Source organism: Mesoplodon bidens, assembly GCF_964165515.1.
Source record: "Mesoplodon bidens genome assembly, chromosome: 9".
NCBI lineage: Eukaryota > Metazoa > Chordata > Mammalia > Artiodactyla > Ziphiidae > Mesoplodon > Mesoplodon bidens.
Window position 1 is genome coordinate 77,649,982 of NC_138166.1, and position 21,478 is coordinate 77,671,459.

A 21,478-nucleotide genomic window follows, 5' to 3' on the forward strand; every position below is an offset into this window, starting at 1 on the left:
CAGTGGACCTGAACTAGAACCCCCGCCGAGCTCCATCATTGCCTCAGACACAGCTGGGGAGGGAGGGAGGAATATGATTTAGAGAAGCAGCAGCTGGAGCCTTCACTCAATTCTGGGGCTCCCCAAAGCACACTCCCCCTCTCTGTTTCCCCACCCTGTTTGCCAACCAGCAAACCTCACTCTGCTCAGGACCCCCTCTTGAAGTCTCCCTGTCCAGCTGTCCCCCTGCCCCTGCAGAGCTATTCCCTTTTCTCTCCCAGCCCAGAGCCTGGTATATTTACCTCCAATAAAGGACTTAGTAAATATTTACATATATGTTTCTCCTATTTGAATGCAATGTCTTAAGAGTACCATGGTTTATTTATCCTTGTATTGGTACCATGGTACCAAGAGTACCATGGTTTATTTATCCTTGTATTCCTGGCCCCCAGCACAGAGCTAAAAACAAAACATACTAATTAATACTCAAATGCCTAAAAGAATAAGAATTCAAATAGATAGAGCTAGAATTTGTGATTTTCAAGTCTTGGTTTTTAAATTGAGAATCTTAGCTACTTCAGTGGATCTCTGTGGGCAATAAACCTAACTGCTTTTCATAGAAAAAAAGTTCCAAACTGTGTGTCACTATAGATATTGATATATTGCTATTTTATATTTACATCAATGTTTATATAAGGGGAACATGAAAATTAGAACACATCTTAAAGAAATTCTTTATCTTACAATAAGATCAATCTTTAAAAAAGATGACATTTACATGATTTTACCTGAATTATTAAATCATAAAAGTCTTCTTAATAAAAATTCTCATTGTTCTCTTTTCCAATACAGAGTGAAGTTCAGAATTTATGGAAAGAAAATTTGATTATTTTGGAAGCTGCAAAACAATATGGCTATGAAGTGGTTGACACGTTCACTATAACAATGGGGCGATACAAAGAGTTTTTGCAGGGGACATGCGGATGTCATTTTCATGAGGTATTTATTCTGGCTCTCTGATTTTTGTAGCTTTTGATTTTTTAAAATTTCTCATTATATCTTTAATTGCATTGTCAGTCTTATTTTGCATTAAAGAAACCATGTCCGGACGAGATTAAACAATGTGTTCATCATCACTCAGCCAAAGCATGTAGCAGTCCCAACTCGAGGTTCTACAAAATGAAGTGTGTCAGAATAATTACTGTTTATGTAGACACCTGAAAACCAGAATCACGGGTCAACACAAGCAGGAAGATGGGAACCTGGAGAGCACCTGTCTTTTCTAATAGACTCCAAGCCTTCCCATCAGAAATTGTATCCAAAGAAGGTGGCAAATGTCTTAGTGGAGCTTGAAAATCAAGGCTAAATTGATGAATGAGCTTCCTCCACTGGTTTATCCAATGCATTAACCAGAGGGCCTGTGGTGTTTGTTTGTTTTCCTTTGTTTGGTTTGTTTGTTTGTTTGTTTGTTTGTTTTTGGCTGCACTGCGTGGCTTATGGGATCTTAGTTCCCAGATCAGGGATCGAACCTGGCCCTGGCCAAATTCTAACCACTGGACCACCAGGGAATTCCTGGAGGGCCTGTGTTTTGAATAGTTTTTCCTTCCTAGTGGTGGAAATGATTTTATTTGTAGCCAGTAATTAAATAGTCTTAGCTGAGAAGGTGATAGAGCAAAATTTTTTTTTCCTTCCCCCCCGCCCTGTCCTTTCAAACTCTTTGGATTATTTCCTCCCTACATTTGCATAAAATCTTGGTAAGTCCCAATATTTTAAAGCCACTTTCAGATAATAATAGGACTCCAATCACTTTCAGGCACAAGAAGACTCTCACTTCAGTACTAAAACTGCCCAGTCCTGTGTTATAACCACATGAAGTTATTTCCTTCCCCCAGCTCAAGCCTGCCTCAGTCTCAAAAGCCCAAAGTAAGAGAGAGGGTGCAGGAGGCTCCTTTCCTTTTTCCCCATCGCGCTTTGCTACTCTTCTCCCATCCCTTTCTTCATTGGGTCAGGTTAGGGAGATGTTAAGGGCAACAAAAGTCTGACCTGAGTGGCATAAGCATAACCCATCGATGTGTTTTCTGGGCATAACATGCTGATTCTTTCTTTCTTTCTTTCTTTTTTTTTTTTTTTTTTTTTTTTTTGTGGTACGCGGGCCTCTCAATGACGTGGCCTCTCCCGCTGCGGAGCACAGGCTCCGGATGTGCAGGCCCAGTGGCCATGGCTCACGGGCCCAGCCGCTCCGCGGCATGTGGGATCTTCCCGGACCGGGGCACGAACCCGTGTCCCCTGCATCGGCAGGCAGACTCTCAACCACTGCGCCACCAGGGAAGCCCTGATTCTTTCTTTTGAAGGTGCTCTTGTGGACTTCCTTGAAGACACTCCCACCGAGCCCTCTGATAATAGCTTCTTTGACAGAGGCAATGTCTCCCTTACAGCTGCATTCCTTCCTTGCCCCCTTGGCTACTAACTGTCCATCCCTCCGTTGGGGGTCACATTGCTTCTCCAGGCTTCCTCTTGGAAAATATTCAGCATAGCACCAGGCTCACTATACTTAGTTGCCCACATTTGGTCCACAAGAAACACCTATGCATCCTTGCTCTGCTGTTGCTAGAAATACAGTGAGCTCCCAGTGCAGCCTTCTCTCTTTTTTCTCTCTTTCTCTCTTTAGCTCTCACTCTCACTCTTGTCTCTCACTCTCTCTGCCACCTTAAAGCTGATCTATAGCCATGGTGTCTCATACCAGTTCTAATGCTTCTAATCCCCAAAGGACACATGTCCACCTCTCAAAGTTGGTCTCTTGAAGTCCTGTCTCACTTGGCTTAAAGCAAGGCTGAAGCAACTGCCCAAGATGGAGGAAAACCATAAAGTATCGGGGAAATGTCCTTCACAGAAATCCTTTCTCTTCCTTATTCTCCTTTTCCCAACACCTAATCAGACAAGGGTTTGCTAAGCTGGATTTTGTCCACACTTTTGCATACATTGCCCATACATTGCTTTGGACTATGAGGTTACTTGGCTACTGTTGTTGGCTTTAGATCTCAGGAGCTTCAGCTGAAACTGCGATGGAGGTTGTCTTCTTTGACCGTCCTGTCAGATACTGATCCAGTTCTTTCTGGTGTGGCCCCCTTTGTAAACCAGAGTGCAGTCATGAGTGGGTTGACTAGTAACGTGACAACTAAAAGTTTCTTCTGATCCTGTTTTTCAGCCCTAAGATGACTATCAGAATCCATCTTGATCCTCAGATTTTTATGAATATCCAAAAGTTATTGACACTGCATTGGTTCTTCTGTATGTTCTGCTAATGAATTCACGTTATATTTTTGTGTGGCAATGGAACTACATCTTTAGCAACTTGAAGCTTGGCCATGCTGTTGCAGATCAGATTTTTAAGCTGTAGGATACTGTGTGTCTACTTACTTCTTCCATAAGAAAATATCCTTCCAATGCCTTTCCTATTTGCAAAAGGTCAGGGCTTAGAAATACAAGAGCAGGTAGCTTGGAAGAGGAAGAAACTGAACTTGCAGCTGAGCCAACCTAGTACCACCATAACCATTTTGGCTGTAAAAACAAGCCAAAGGTTGCCAAACCCACAGAAAATGGGGGCTTTGAAAGACAACATACATATGACAACATACAGAGGTTTTTTGCCTCTTTTAGAAAAGGTTTACTTATTTATTTTTACATACTGTGTCTCCAGTTAGTATTTTGGGGGAAGGTACCTGTTTTTCTTTTTTCAGCTTTAGTGCTCTGAAGTCTAAAAAAGAGAAGTCCTCTACTGATTTCCCACATGGCTCCGATTAAAAACAAAATATGTGGTAATTCCCTGGCCGTCCAGTGGTTAGGACTCCACGCTTTCACTGCTGAGGGCCCGGGTTCGATCCCTGGTCAAGGAACTTAACTCCCACAAGCCACACAGTGCAGCTAAAACAAAATAAAACATAAAAACACAAGATGCCCTTCCCACATGATTGTCACAGGATCAACCAGTTGACAGTAAGAGTCATGGAATTTGAGAACTACAGTAAATACTCTTTGAGCCATCAGAACTAGAATATTGGCTTATAATTATCACTAATAAAAACCATCCTTAATTTTCATAATCATGATTTAAGCATGTCAGGTAAAATTACTTCACTTATTTGATTTTATAATTTTTTGTGTGCAATTATTATATACAAATTGTGTTTTATTAAACCCTATTTCTAATGTATGCCACCTTGATGGCAAGCTATATAGGTATTGCCCAAATTATCTCTGTTGATTCTCGAGCAGTGTTATCCATTTTGATGTTTTCATGTTGGAGCTGAAATACTTCTGGAAGCATTCGCCTTTCCAGTTACAACATAGAACTGATAAGATCATCTTTCTCAACTGACTCCCTTTATCACAAAGTCTCTAAACCCATTCATCACTTGGACATAATTGTTGCCTAACTCTTGAACAATTTGTACCACTTGTACCTCAGGAAGTTTCCAGTGCTGACACGGATGTTTTATAATCTTTCTAAACCATCACCCAACATCTTGAGTCACTGTTAGCTTATTATAAACAACCAAGAAAATCGAAAGCTTTTTGCAAAGGATGATTTGATGATGAATGTGGCAAGCCGAGAAAACGTAGATTATTCGTCTCGTACAAAACATTAAAGGCAGAAATTCATTAATAACAACCATTTCTTCCTCTGTGCTGGACTCAGGAGCTGGGAAAGGAATTTGTCATACAGTAAAAGCAAGCATTAAGATCTACTGTATTAGAGCAATAAGATTTTGGGTTTTTTAGGAGCCTTATATCTTTTGGTGTTCAATTAAACCATTCCCACAATAGATTCATAGATACCTGAGAAGGATTGCTGTAATCATCACAGTAAGATCTCGATGTGTTCTCTTAGATTTGTGGTGAGACTTCTACCCTAGACATAACAAACCTGCTCCAGTGGGCTCTTGCTGCCATAGGTGAGATCAAAGGTCTTGGGGTGTCTCTTTCATCTGTCAAATCACCAAGAAAGGATATGTTGCCACCATGAATCTATAAACAATTTCCCAACTGGTATGCATCAATTTCGACTAAAATGTTCCTGCTGATTAGAAAAGCAGGTGTTTCTCTTCATGGATAGAAGTGGAATTTGTTTTCCCAGTGTTTATACAGGACAACAAAGAGGATCCAGGTAGCTCTCACCCAAGAGTGGTTTGGGATGGTGCCTTTAGTTATGTGGCAAACATCTACTGTGAGTGAGCTAAAACCTGGAAAGGATACAAACATATTACCAGCCCAAACCTGGCTGCAGAAGGGGCAAATCCACAACCAATTGTTATGTGATTATTAGTCAGGCTAACCAGTTGCACAAACTTTCTATGATGTCTCTGTTTTCTGGCAGATGTCTCTCTAGCTTTTGACTCAGTCAAAAATAAAACAAAACAAAGCAAAACACAGAAACCCTCTGGCATCAGGAATACAACCCTCTGCCCAGCTCTAATATCAACAGGTTTCCTTTGATTCTTGCACCTTGGAAAGAAGAGGGTTTCAGTTCTTTGCCAGAGATGATTTCCTGTTAGTATTTAATCTTAATTAAATTAACAAAAGCTTATCTGGCCTAGAAATGTTTTCCTTCTGTATTGTGGACCTAAAGGTTTTCTCTTTTCCTTCAAACTTTCAAAGTTTATTATGAACACAGTTGAAGAAAAAAGCCTTTAAATTCATCTGTCTAAAAAACTGAAATATTGACTTTTCAAGAAAAAATAACTGATTCAAGTATAGTTATCTTACATAGCAGATCCCAGAATTTAACTATCAGCATGACTATTTTTAATAACTTACTAATAGAAATCTAATTCAACAAATTTTTAGTGTCTATGTAGGCATTGTACTAACTGCTGTCAAATGAAGTAGGAAAACTTTTTTTTTTTTTTTTTTTTTTTTTTTTGCGGTACACAGGCCTCTCACTGTTGTGGCCTCTCCCATTGCAGAGCACAGGCTCCGGACGTGCAGGCTCAGCGGCCATGACTCACGGGCCCAGCCTCTTTGCAGCATGTGGGATCTTCCCGGACCGGGGCACAAACCCATGTCCCCTGCATTGGCAGGTGGACTCTCAACCACTGCACCACCAGGGAAGCCCAGGAAAACATTTTGTAGAATTCCTATAAGCATCTCAAACTCAAATTGTTTCCAAATTGAGAATTAATATTCCCTTTATGCTCTCTTGTTCTCTTGTATTCCTGAATTTACTCTCTTGCACTGTCCTTTACAAGCTAGGGTCATCCTTGACTCCTCCTTATGTTTCTTCAGCCCCCTAGCAACTTCCAACCAGCTAGTTACCAAATCCTGTTTGCCTCGTAAATATTCTTCCAAGTCTTTCCCCTATACTCTGTTCCAATTGCTTCAACCACATTTATTCTTTTACTTAATTGTCCAATATTTATCTTTTGAGTCCAGTTCTTGAGCTAAACAGCAGTAATGCAAAAATAAATGACACATTTTCTACCTTTAACACATTGTAGTCAGAGAGTCAGGCATAAAAATCCATACTATGAAACAATACGTTAGAGAGATATAATAAGGTACTGTAATAATACTAAGAAGGGGCACCTAATCCAATCTGAGGATTGAGTGAACCTCTCCTTGAAAACTACCCAAGTTTATTATTAAAGGATGAGTTGGTCCTAGACAAGTATAAGGTAATAGCAGAAGGAACCATTCCAACCCCTAAGACAATGTGAACCAAAGTAGCTTTGAAATAACCTGATGTTCTGAGGAAATCACAAGCAATTCTGTATATTGTTGAACATCAATTATAAAAGGGGACTGGGAAAAGTAGGCTAGGGCCAGATCATGGTAAGAGCTTAGACTTTATCCTCTAAGTGATGGAGAGTCAATGAAAGGTTTTGGAGAGAAGTGAGATGATCACATCTTTGTTTCAAATAGGTAAGTCTGAGAACCATGAGGAGGGAAGATTTGAAAAGGACTCAGCCAGGGAGAGAAGTTAGGAGACTTTTTCAGAAGTCAGGTAAGAGATGATAAAGGCTCACCCAAACCTGGACAGAGACAGCAATCATAAGAGAGAAGCAGACAAATAGAAGCCCTATTAAATATGTATCTGTAGATCTTATGAGTGTCATGAGGGTGTAGGAAGAATCAAAGATGATTCCTAACTTGGGTGATGGATTAGAGAACTGAACCGGCAATTGAGACATAAAGTAACTGAGAAGCTACAGGCTTAGGGAAAAGATGAATTCCGTTTTGAACATATTGTGTTTGAGATGCCTGTGGGACATCCAGATGGAGCATCCTAACAAGCAGTTGAAGATACACATCTGAAGCTTGAGGGACAGGGTGGGGCTGGAGATTAAAAAGTTGGAAGTCCTCAGAAAATAAGTAATAGTCGAAACGATGAAAATAGATCATCCAAAGAAAGTGAGAAGAGTAAGAAGAGTTGAGGAAGGAACCCTTGGAAACACCAATATTTAAGCCAAGTTGGGAGAAATAGGAGCATTTGAATTTAGAGAATAAACTGTTAGAGGAAAGTTCTAGGAGATTGGGGTGCCATGAAAAACCAAAAAGTGAAAATGCGTAAGGAGAGATCGAAACAGGGTTAATGTTGTCCAGTGTAATAGATAACTCTATTAAGACAGGGATTTTAAAATAGTCATTGATTTTGGGCATTGATAAGGTCCTTTCTTACCATATTAAGAGTAGTTTCAATAAAATATTGAGGGCAGGGAGTAAACTACAATAGAATGAAGAGGTATAAGAAGTGAGAAAAGGTAAAACCTTTCAACAAGTAACAATAAGAAAGAGGGGAAGATATTGGATTTAGAAGGGAAAGTGATCTAGGGGCAGTTTATAGGAGGAATAACTTTGGTATGTTTATGGGCAGAGGGGGAATAGTTAATACTAAGAGGTAGAGTGAGTATACAGGAGCGGGTAGGACTGGTACAGGAAGGCTCCTGACAGTGTGGGAGAGGACCAGGTCAAGGACACTGGTAAATAGTTAGTAGGATGCTGGTGAATGAACAAGGTGAGATGGAAGGTCTTCTTCCCTGTCATTCATTTGCCCTAGACTATTACAATATCTTCCTCTTGGAACCTTCACTTTGAACTACTTGAGTTCATCTTTCCTGCCCCCACCAAGTATAATGTTTCTACACTGCAAATGGAATGGTGTCACCTGAAATCTTTCAGTGGCTCTGTAACTAAAGAAGAGTCACAGAAGCTTTCACTGCCTACCATTACCACACCCTGTTTTTTGGAAGATAATTCTAAACAGTCCTTTCTGTGTAAAATAATTCATGTTCATTCCATCTGCAAGTGAATTCTAGCCTTTTCTAGTGGCCGATTAGATTCAAGATCGGTGCCTGGTGAGAATGAACTCATTAGCCATAATGGAGCCCAACCTTTCCTGAGATGGATTGGTACAAAATCCTCTTCCAAAGGGACCGTCCTCTATGGAATGGTGGATACCCAATAACATCAGGGTATCTCTCTTGAGAAGGACAGTTATAATGGAGGATGAACAAAGAAAAGTGTCAGTCACTCTACGTTGCACTGGTACTATATCCCCAGGAGGCAGCTATCCAGCCCAACCTCTGCAGTACTGGAACATGGAATGTCAGTATGCCTTAGAAAGAAATGCTGACCCATCACTATTTCATCTCATATTCTGTGCAATGAATGCTCATTTCTGGAGGTTTCACTACCAACCTTTAAGTGCCAAACTGAGATGGACTTCGAATTGCTTTGATTAGAATTTTTCCTACTTTAGGTTTTAGCGTTCTAGCCTGGTGAAAACAGGATCTACGGTTTGGGAAATACTGTATCCCCCTCCATTTTAAGGATTCTTAAATAGTATTAGTATATTAAATGATTCCAAAAGCCCTTACAGCAAAGAAACGGTTTAACTTAGTTTGACCCAGTTTTTCCCAAAATGTTGGCCACAGAACCACTTTTCTTTTTTTAATAACAGCTATTAACACCTCAGTGAACACACTTTGGGAAAACTAGCATAGACAGTAAGGTCTAAAATCACACTTGGAGTACAGATTAAATGTGGCAGATTGACCACAAGCATTTATCTTCTCTTCCACTTGAAACTCCACGAAAAAGACTTTAAAGACATAAATCTTCACCACCACCACCACCCAAAAAAAAGAATAAGAAATAACTCATAACAGGGCCTCCCTGGTGACGCAGTGGTTGAGAGTCCACCTGCCGATGCAGGGGGCACGGGTTCGTGCCCCAGTCCAGGAAGATCCCACATGCCGCGGAGCGGTTAGGCCCGTGAGCCATGGCCGCTGAGCCTGCGCGTCCAGAGCCTGTGCTCTGCAACAGGAGAGGCCACAACAGTGAGAGGCCCGCGTACCGCAAAAAAAAAAAAAAAAAGAAAGAACTCACAACAGACAGAATTCATTTTAAGAAGTTTGACTTAGCCTCCAAAGGAATTTACAGTGTAAAGTGCCTAACAAGGACCTACTGTATAGCACAGGGAACTATACTCAATATCTTATAATAACCTATAATGTAAAAGAATCTAAAAAAGAATAGATAGATATATATATGCACAACTGAATCACTTTGCTGTACACCTGAAACTAACACAACACTGTAAATCAACTATATTTCAATAAAAACTAAAAAATTTATTAAAAATTGGTTCCTAACCTTAAAGAATAAAAGTTCATATTTCCCCTAAAAAAATAAAGTGCTTAGAGAGGAGAAACACCAATTATAGGAGGGGCACCCTTGACCCATGGATCTTCTGAATGGCTCAGACCTGAAGGAGCCACATGCTGAGGAAGGCAGGGCTACAGCACACGTCAGAAAACAATTGGTTAAAAGTCTGCGTGCAAAACTGGTAGACCCTGAGTCCCTTACCCCAACTCACGCAGTCAAGAACCTACAACCATACATATGATTTCTTTTAAAGTTGAACAGCAGAGTCTAGACTCAGAAACACAGGGAAAGTAAAGAGCAAACTAATCTAGAAGCTAAAATCAGAAAGCCAAAAGTGAAATTAACTGCTGAAAAGTAGAGCCCCTAAACTTCTCCCCAAGCCCCCTAAATACCAGCAGTCAGTCAGTCATGTGCCACCTCAGACAGGATGCTGGAGAGCTCTTCTGACAAGAAATGCAACGGCCTAGTAGAAGATTTCTTTTAAAAAGGCCAGAATAGTGCTGGGCAAATCCCTACAGTGATTCCAGCAGTGAGAAATATTGGTCCACACAAATCGTTTTCTAAATAACATTTTAGTGCCATATATATATATATATATATATATATATATATATATATATATATATATATATATATATTTGGCCGCACTGTGCAGCTTGCAGGATCTCAGTTCCCCCAGGGATTGAACCTGGGCCACGGCAGTGAAAACTCAGAATCCTAACCACTAGGCTACCAGGGAACTCCCAATAGTGCCATATTCTTAAATAAAAATTCTAAGTTCAGGAGAGATGGATGGAAACAAACACCTGTGAGTTAAGATCAAAATACATTCCAAGACACAACATGTCCATCTAAATAGAGCAGGGAAGTACTGTAGCTTGAAATTAATTGGACTAACAAAGGTTATTCAAATAGTATCAAGAATCCAGTTACATGAATACTCACCCACTTAGGAAACTGAGTTTAAGACAGGGAGTTAGTCTCTGGGGAACTGCGTAGAAGTGCAAGATAGAACCAACAGTTTAACATGAAATTGGTAAACTACTGATCTGTAGTTCCTTCTAATGAATATTCCCACTTCAGAGCAGAATTTGTTCCCAAAGTCAGGAACTGAGCTCTGACTGGGGACAGGAATGAAAAAGCCTCAGCTGTCAGGTAAAAAGTTTGAAGATTTGGAGGTAGGATGGGAGACAGAGACATTACATATGTGGAAACACCAAAAACAAAAAGAAAAAAAAAATCCTCATTCCTAAAGAAAACTTTAGTTTTGCCCTCTAATCCTCAGCATCTTTGACCCATTCAGAAGTTGGACTCCCTTCACTCAAAACATAGCTTGTTTCATGTGGCCATAATTAAATATTGGGGGTGGGGGGGTAGATGAAAGAATTCCTTATTATCTATAAAAATTGCATGATTTCCTGAAATGAAATTATAAGGACTGGCTTCTAGCTATTGTTTGTCACTTTATTTTTATTCTATTTCTGTGAATTCTTAAACTACTTTTGCAACTGGTCATAACTTTTGTGACTGGATCTTGGATTGAATGCAGAATGACTATACCAAATAAAAAGTACTTCAATAGTATACACTTATCTTAAAAGACTGTGTTAGCAGGTTTTGCCTGGTCAAGCTCATGTTTTCTAGCCTTAAAAAAACCATTACCCTCATTCCTCAGACCCTACCCATGATTGTGAAACACATTTGTAATCAGAACATTCCCCCCTAATCTGGTCTAGAGATTTTGGAACACTTGCACCACTGAAAATTGTTTTCTATTTTGTTCTGTGGATCTGGAACCACATCAGAAGTTCCTTGGGTGTTATTCAAGTCAAGATCAGTTTTAGAAAAGGTATTTGCTTGTAATCTGCCTGACACTTTTCCAATTCACCAAACTTTCCCTTTTTATATTGGCTTTTTGAAAATTCATAGTAGACCAGACACTATAAAACTCTTTGAGGAAAACACAGGAAGAACACTCTTTGACATAAATCACAGCAAGGTCTTTTTTGACCCACCTCCCAGAGTAATGGAAATAAAAACAAAAATAAACAAATGGGACCTAGTGAAACTTAAAAGTTTTTTCACAGCAAAGGAAACTATTAACAAGACGAAAAGACAACGCTCAGAATGGGAGAAAATATTTGCAAATGAATCAACGGACAAAGGATTAATCTCCAAAATATATAAACAGCTCATGCAGCTCAATATTAAAAAAAACAAACAACCCAGTCAAAAAATGGGCAGAAGATCTAAATAGAAGTTTCTCCAAAGAAGACATACAGGTGGCCAAGAAGTACATGAAAAGCTTCTCAACATCACTAATTATTAGAGAAATGCAAATCAAAACTACAATGAGGTATCCCCTCACACCAGTTAGAATGGGCATCATCAGAAAATCTACAAACAACAAATGCTGGAGAGGGTGTGTAGAAAACGGAACCCTCTTGCACTGTTGGTGGGAATGCAAATTGAGAGGGGGGTGGTGGTGTGATGAATTGGGAGATTGGAATTGACATATATACACTAATAAGTATAAAATAAATAACTAATAAGAACCTGCTGTATAAAAATAAATTAAATTTTTAAAAAAGGAAATTCATAGTTATTTTAGATGCAGCAATTAATTGACATGGTAACACATTCATTCTGATGACTATTTATGTGAAATCAATTTTGAGTGTTGAAGTTACATGAATTTAATAGTAAAAGTTGCCATGTATTTTTGTCCTGTAATTTATAACACTTTTTCATCTGTTTGGGAAGTCTTACAATAGCCCTTGACCCAAACCAGTCAAGTTGAATTATGGGCATTTGTATGCCTTCTAAAATGTCTATGTGCCCAAGTCCTTAATTATATAGAGATGTGGAAAGATATACAATCATAAAGTGGGAGACTTCTTAGCATATAAGAAGCCTAAGAGAAAGCAAAATTACTTCTACACACCAAAGCACAGAATTTTTGTTGGACTGAGTCACAGAAAAATGTGATCATCTACATAACCTATAATATCTTATCCCCATTGCAGCCCTTGATTCCAGCTCTGAAATTACTCCTCTCCAAGTTTCCATAGATACTATAATAAAAATCTATTACTGTTTTGAAACACTATAATCTTTACTTAAAAGTCTATTCCTATTTGTAACTTAATCTAAATTTGAACATTGCTGTGAGAAAAAATATTTTTTATTATTACACTTATACTTGTGATTAGGGAACAATGCTGATCTAACAGGTTATCACACTTTATGAAGACCAATTGTCCTTCACTCTCTCTTCCTAATTTTAAGTATAATTTGACACAGCAAAGTCACAAAAAGAAAATAATGACAACAAAACCAAAGACAAGGAGTTACTTTGGATTATTTTAAAGTGGCAAAAAAGAACAATAAAACTCCAGCTAACACTTATGTTTCAAGTAATGTAAACATTTCCCCAATCACATGGGTATGTGTTATTAACCATATGTAGTAGTTCCTTTTTCCTCTAGGTAGATGCGTCTCTTTCTCAGTTGTTGAGTCGTATGCACCCAGATTTAGAGAAGCTTTTGGAAGCATCAAGACGTTAGTATTTGTCTCTGATTGAGGTGACCCCCGTACACAAACATCTAGAGTCCTTTGTCTCTGGTTCAAGACCTAAATCTTTCACCATTGTTTTCTAATAGCTCATTTTTTTTGTTTACTATTATTATGCCCCAGAGATAAACCTAACATTTGTATTGCTAACACCTCTCTTTCAAAGCCACATTCCAGTCACCACTTGTAGTTGGAATTTAGTAACCCCAAATGGTCCTCTGATTTTGGAAGGACTCACATGGGCACATTTCTACACATAAGATCAAAGGAAAGAAGCAGTTCGCTCTTTACTGTACAGGTATCAAACATCCTTCACTTGCGTAACATTTCCAAGACTTAAAAATGGAGCTAATTCCTCTTCCTCCACTTTAGAGTCAATAAGAGTAGGTAAAATACAGTAATATTTTGAAACTCAGAGATAGCAGTTTGACGGCAATACCAGACACCAAATTTTACAAATAAGTTCAAAGAAATAATAGCTGTGTGAACAAGTTATCATGGCCACCATAAATTAGCACTGTCTCCTTAATGTACTAACTAAGAACTATTCATTACATGGAAACAACATGGTGCCTGACCTTGGGGATCTAGTCTCAGACAATGTCTTTGAAGTCATTTCATTCTTGTTCTTCAAGTGTCTTAGACATGTGTCTTTATATAGTCCCCTTGAGGGTAGGGACCATCTGAATTACTCCACGTGTTTCCTAACACAGAGAACTCTGAAGATTGAAAGATGGATATTATATGGCAAAAATAAATCATAAATTTTAATTTTGTAAGGTACAGCATCACTTTGTTTCTCTTCTACTGCTTTTCTATTATAAAAGGATTACATAAATTCTTGCTAATGCTAAACATTTTTAAATTAAGTATATACAATAAAAACAAAAATACTTTTGTTTTTACACTACACACACACCATCAATTTTCACTCCCTTCTTCATTGGAGACCCTATTAGCAGTTTGGCACTTAGCTCCATTTTAAACACACACTCTTGATTTTAATCCCGTGCAATTAAAACTATTAGGCTGTCAACATTTATGGTCACTGGATTTATATGACATTGGGTGCTATTTAGAACTACCTTATTTCTCCATGAAAATTTTTAGGGAACAGGCAGTTTATAAAATACATTTTAACCTACAGTGTGAACATTTCTGTTTTTTCTATCTCAGTATTGAATTCTGCTTATACTTTGCTTATACAGCCAACAAATTGAGTCCATGGTAGGTTGAAGGAAGACTCAAGTCCTGTTGATGAATGAATATCTGGTATTGAAAGTATCCTCTCATTACTGCTTTTCTTTTTTTCCAAATGGTCTTGGCTATTTTCCTACACTTATTCTTTAAGATCTGTTTTAGAATTCCTTTGTCACATACCCCCAAATCCTGCTGTGATTAAAACTGGAATAGCTCTTTAATTAACTTGGGATGATTTGACATGTTATGTCTTTCCATTTATTCATGTTTTCTTTTATGTCTCATTAAATTTTTGACACATTTTTCACCTGTGTCCTATAGATTATCATTGAACTTGATGAAGTTGTTTTAATATTGTAATGAAATCTTTTCTCTAATATATCTCTTATTAATTATTGATAGAATATAGAAAGCTATATAATTTTTAAATATTAACTTTAAAATATCTCCTTATTTTACTGTAGATTTCTTTGAGTTTTCAGGGCAAACAATCATATAGCTACAAATAATTCTTTGGTAATCTCCTATGACAAAATATTTCATAATATTGAAGCTTAACATTCCTGAAATAAATTGTATGTGCTAGTAATACAGCCTATAATACTGTTAGATTTTTTAAATGCGCCTAGATTCCATTTACAATAACATTTTGGGAGGATTTTTTATTATTATTATTATTTTCTTTTTGCGGTATGCGGGCCTCTCACTGTTGCGGCCTCTCCCGTTGCGGAGCACAGGCTCTGGACGCGCAGGCTCAGTGGCCATGGCTCACAAGCCCAGCCGCTCCGCGGCATGTGGGATCCTCCCGGACCGGGGCACGAACCCGTGTCCCCTGCATCGGCAGGCGGACTCTCAACCACTGCGCCACCAGGGAAGCCCCTGGGAGGATTTTTTATGTCTGTGTTTTGACAAATCAAAATTGAAATCAGGGCTTCCCTGGTGGCGCAGTGGTTGAGAGTCCGCCTGCCGATGCAGGGGACACGGGTTCGTGCCCCGGTCCGGGAGGATCCCACATGCCGCGGAGCGGCTGGGCTTGTGAGCCATGGCCACTGAGCCTGCGCGTCCAGAGCCTGTGCTCCACAATGGGAGAGGCCACAACAGTGAGAGGTCCGCGTACCGCAAAAAAAAAATTGAAATCATTCTTTCTCTGTAGGTTTGTCAGCTTTTAGGATTCATCAGGGTGATACTGGCTTAACAAAAGAATTGGGAAACTCATTATCTTTGATTATTTCCTGAAAAATAGTTTTCAAAGGAAACCAACTGACTTAGGTATTGTTGGGCCAATCCCTGGCATGGCTGTGTAGGGGTCAATCTCATATAGCATAATAGAAGCTTTCCCTGTAGGAGGCATTAGGCTGGTCTTCAGAAGCTGGTGGAGACGCCATCTTTCCATCTTCCTTTCTCAGAGATCATCTTAGTGATTTAAAAATAGAAGTATATCGTCAACCTTCCCACTGTGATCTGGCAAAATACTGACACTACTCCCAAGTGGAAGCTACATGCTTCAGCAAATACACTGGAAATAATTATTTTTTGTATATCCCTTTTATGAATCGCTTTCAAGATTGCTGTAAGCATTTAAACTAGCATTATCCAACACTGGTAATGCAACATTAAATGCAACCTTGAAATCACACAAAACGTTAAAATTTTTAAGGAATATGACTTTTTTGCATTGGGATGAACCTTTTTATATTTTTCATGTAATTAACATGCAGATCATCAGGCAATTGAGAAAGCCAGAACTTAAGATAACATTATATAAACAAAATTAACCTTATTTTGGCTTCAGAACATTGGAATAATATTTTTTCAGGGTTGACTGTAATATTTATGCTTCAGTGTTTCCTTAAGTAAACTTCCTTAAGAATGTTCACTTATCTTGCTATAGGTGAATACAAACCTCCTCCAAAATGGACAAAACCTTCAGGAAAACATTGGTGCACCTCCCCAGCCTATCATATTTAAAGTTATTGTACAACCAAACAGACGTAGGAGGAGCGGCGCATGATAGAAACTTACAATGTTGGGATCTGGAATATTAATCAGTGGTTAACTGCAGACTGAGCTGTAAATTATGATCCATAGGGATTCCTCACCACAACCCGCTGATTTCACTGAACTTCTTAAGAGTTACTTCATCTGAGGGCCTGATCATGAAAAGCCAAACCTCCCATAGTTACAAAAAAACAATTCATTTATTTGGGGTTAGCAGGGTATATTGTCTTTAAAAGGCATTCCTGTTATATTTTTCTTCAAGATGGGAATAGCTTCAATGTTTTTACGATTACAAAGTAATGCATATTCATTGCAGTAAAATTAAAAAGTCAAGACCAAAAATTTACAAAGAATACCTTTTAAATTGCCTATCATTCCTCCACCTAAAGATCACTGCTCTTAACCTTTCGGTGTAGACTGTTATAGAATTTCTATTCAAACAACTCTTCTAAAAAGGTTCCCGCTCACTTACAACATAACTAAAAATACCTACCTTCAAAATAGATCACATGCTACTTTTTTCAAATATTCTATATTGTTGGAACTGTTTTCATTGCATTCTTTTATATGGGATCAAAAAATATGTACCTAAATCATTACATAGCCCTCAAAAGAATCTTAAAAATCCATATGTGCTAGTGTTGCTTTCATTAGTCATCAGTAATAAATAATGTGTCCATAGTGACTGAAAATGTCTTACAGTTGCATTAATTTGATGAAATTAAAGATTTGTTATTCATTTGTAAACACACCCAAAAAATTTTTGCCAGTAATTTCTCTTTTCCCTACGTCTCAACCCTCCCCTCCCCCAGTCTCTCTGGGTCCCCACCTGGTTTTCTCTGACTTTTGTTGCTAACTCCCTGAGATATATTAACCCAGTGATTAAAGCTGACAATTATAGGATTTCACCAGAGCAAAGTTTTACATAGTGTACAAATAGACAATAAATATGGCCTCTTTGTTTTTATGTGTGTGTGTGAATATTCATAAAATGTCCATGAAGAGAATCCCAAAGAAACTATAATATATGTTGCTTCTGGGGAGGCTGTTGAGTGACTAAAAGAGGAGAAGAGATGGGAAGGAAACTTTTTATTATATACTCTTTTATGCTTTATAAATGCTTATACTGCCTATTCAAAACAATTTTAAGGTAAAACTATACATATGTACAAACATTTATAAAGTTATTAGCTTAATAGAGCATAGGCTGCTCCTTCAGATTCCATGACTTACTAAGTGCCCAGAGAAATGAAACTAACTGTAACAGCGTCAGCTTATGGGTGTGCAATGCAAAACTATTTTCTCTTTTCTCTGAAAATAGTTATCATTCTATAAAAGGATGCCATGTCAGGCTTAGGGTACCATGTTTGAATCAGTGACTCAGCAAAGGCATGTCAGTGTCCTCTGTATGTTAGCATCTGGCCTAAACACACACACACACACACACACACACACACAGCAGTGTGGCAGAGACACTATCTGAGACTACTCCTTAGCTGCATTAAAGATAGAGGCCCTGAGGTAAGAAAAGGGGCAGAAATTCTAATTTCAACCTTGGTCCTTTTTGAAAGATAAGTTACATTGGTTCTTGGTCATGTCAATTATATTCATGCCCTTTGGGCAACATCTATAACATCTATGTGCTGGAGGTGTTTTTTTCAAGTGTGTGAGTTAGTTATCCTGCTCTTTGCAGGTCTCAAATGTCCTTGATTTTACCTCACTTTTTTTTTTTTTGCTCTTTATTTGCAGGTAGTGAAATCAAAATTATCCAAAGAATATCACTTTCTTAAAATGAAACGATCAAGAAATCATATTGTGGGAAAATATTTCAGCAATCAAAGCAAAGTACAACAACGACAACAAGACTCTGTAACAAATGTTCAATCACCGTATCATGTCAGAGGTCCAGTTAATCAGGTTTGCTCTGAAATCCTTCTCAGCAGGATGTGTGCCAGTGAAAGAACTGTGCAGACTCTGCAGAAGGACTGAACTTGGAATAGGATTCAAGTCACTCACCCGGACGCTGGTTTAGCAGCCAAATCCTGTGCATTATGTGTATTTTGGTTCCACCACCCATGCTGAGGCACACCGGCACACACAAACACACCAATGCACACGTAGCTAAAAAAGCCATAGCACTTTCTTTTTCTACAGCTTTATAAAGTTAGGATGTGCACGTGGAAATCAGCTGGTTTCAAGATGAAAGACAGAATTAGAAAATGGTGACCTGAAGTATAATCATAAACTAGATCCACTGTGGCCTGGGTATTGCATTGTGTTAATAAAGAGAAATATAGGCATTTGAAACATGGGGGGGAAAGATAATGCTCTTGACTATTGCCTTATCATCTTTATCGTTACCTTAGTATTGGAAAGGGGAAAAAGGAATTACATTACACCTGCAAGTGGGAATTACGCTTGTGCCCTTTACCAGGAGAGAACATGGCTTTGATGACGCTTTAGACTTTGTGAATCCAATGCTTATGAAAACCGCTTCTTCCTAGATTTTTAACATCCTATAACTGAAAGGAAAAGAATAGTAATGCTCCTCCAGGGAATTCTAAGAGATTCTATGAAAGCGATAGGAAGTGTAATATTTTACAGTTAAAACACCAATATATTTCTTTGCATTCTTTGTAGTTTTCATAAACATTCCCTCCTAGCCTGTCTGTGAACTTGGATGGGTAACTGCAGTCTAAGTTGATTAAATATGTAATTTTAAAGTGAGAAACAAAATATAATTCTTCATGGGTTACTTTATTATATTTCATTGATGATATTACTTAAGAAAGCTTTTGTTTGCTGTTAGAGCTCTATATAATTTAACATTGCAATTATATTTTATGTAAATATTTTGCAAAGGATTAAGCATTCTCAAGTGCATAGGCATTTATTTCCAGAAAGCATTTGTATATGTCCACAAATACTACTCTGTTACTAGTAACTGTATTTTGATTTTCCTGAGCAACTGTATCTAATCCAGATTTAGAAAAAACATATAATTATTTTTTTATAAAACTGTGGCATACATGTAAAACATATCTAATCTTAGTACTGAGAACTTTCTCTTCTATACTTTAAGTTTAAGATAGTAAATTTTTTTATTGTACAAACGCTTTGTTGTGAGATAACATCTCACAGTTACAATGGCTCTTAAAGGATTATTTTCCTTTTGGGGAAAAAAGGCTGAGAGGGTTAATTCAGTATTTAGCTGAAATTGCCAAATGTACGAATACCTCAATTTCATTACTATACAAAAACATAAAACTATTTTGATTGATCAGTTCCTTAGTATGACTATCCACCTCCTTTAAATACTCTATTTTTATATATATTTTTATATGAAAGTAAATATGAATTTATATTTAACGGTCTTAAATTATATCTAGGAACAAATATCACTTGATATAAACAATACATACCTGCATATGACGATGATAAATTTTTTAAAAGAATGGTACAGAATTAACTTTTAAAATGAAAGATTTTCTAGTATCTGCAGCTATATTCAAGCATCATTTTTAGGTTTTCAATGGTTTTTTAATGATATAAAATGTTGCCAATTCATGTAGCTTCTCCATCCTGTTTTAATGTACAGTATTACATATTCTGTAACAGATTTATAGTCAGTGGATGTTTCTTGTAATTAACTGCCAACCTAACTGTAATACACTTCTGACTGAGGTTAGCTTTGCATTTACCTCTTCACCATTGCAATAATAATGGATTTTAGAGACAATTTAATAATACAATTAATAAATGTCTTACTAGTAATAGTCTGTGTTTAGAGAGTATATTTTTTTTCCTTTTTACTGGAGGTATACACCATATATTCAGTGATCCCTTGGCAGAGATATCATCCCATGGATTCAACTACTAAAGTGTGGTTCAATAAGATAAGATATACTTCCTTCCAACCCTGATATCCTCTAAATTTTTATCAAATGAACTCCCTGCTGTACAATGACCAAAGCTTTTGAACACAGTGCAGTGATGAGTTTTGTTTATAAGGCACTGAAATGCTACTAATCATTTTAGTTACTCCTTAATTGAATAAACTACATTTTATTTACCTTGGGGAAATAAGTGTGTGTATGTTTGTGCACGTGTATGTGTGTGTGCTTCACAAGTTCATAATTTGAATGAGAAAAAATAGAGTATGCATTTTCACATATCTTTCGATGTAAAGGTTAAAGGAAGTGAATTATTTTTGATAAAAATTGATTGGGCTTCCCTGGTGGCGCAGTGGTTGAGAATCTGCCTGCCAATGCAGGGGACACGGGTTCGAGCCCTGGTCCGGGAGGATCCCACATGCCACGGAGCAACTGGGCCCGTGAGCCACAACTACTGAGCCTGCGCGTCTGGAGCCTGTGCTCCGCAACAAGAGAGGCCGTGATGGTGAGAAGCCTGCGCACCGCGATGAAGAGTGGCCCCCGCTTGCCGCAACTGGAGAAAGCCCCCACACAGAAACGAAGATCCAACACAGCCAAAAATAAATATACATAAAAAAACAGTGGTCCCCAACATTAAAAAAAAAAAAAAAATTTATAAAAAAAAAAAATTGATTAATATCCAATCTAAATTAAACTAAAGAAAACATTTATAATATTAAAAGTCAAGAATAACTGCATAAGCATTTCCAAGCATCCCTGTTGACATTGTGTGTGTGTGCATGTGTGCATTTAAAGGCACAGTACACTATTACCAGCCATCCAAGTAGGCAAAGAGGATCCCATAGGGACATATGAAAAGGAAGGTTCACCATCGGCTTTATACTTGGATCATTTAATCTTCTTTATGTAGTTCCCTCTGTTCTGCAGTCTTTGCTACAGAACGATTCTCACAAGGCATTGGGGAAAAAATCACTGATTCTTTAGGATTCTCTATGTATAGTATCATGTCATCTGCAAACAGTGACAGCTTTACTTCTTCTTTTCTGATTGGATTCCTTTTATTTCTTTTTCTTCTCTGATTGCTGAGGCTAAAACTTCTAAAATTATGGTGAAAAATAGTGGTGAGAGTGGGCAACCTTGTCTTGTTCTTGATCTTAGAAGAAATACTTTCA

At 37.9% G+C, this 21,478-nt stretch overlaps 1 protein-coding gene across 1 annotated transcript in view; it reads left to right on the forward strand.

Moving 5' to 3' along the window:
* The window catches only part of CPED1 (cadherin like and PC-esterase domain containing 1), a 320,724-nt gene extending 299,627 nt beyond the window's left edge, over positions 1–21,097 (forward strand). Inside the window, exons 21-22 of the mRNA XM_081244675.1 lie at positions 832–978; positions 18,163–21,097. Coding sequence (XP_081100801.1) covers positions 832–978; positions 18,163–18,402 — 387 coding nt within the window. The 3' untranslated portion in view covers positions 18,403–21,097. The remainder of the gene's footprint in view (positions 1–831; positions 979–18,162) is intronic.
* The last annotated feature ends 381 nt before the right edge of the window (positions 21,098–21,478 follow it).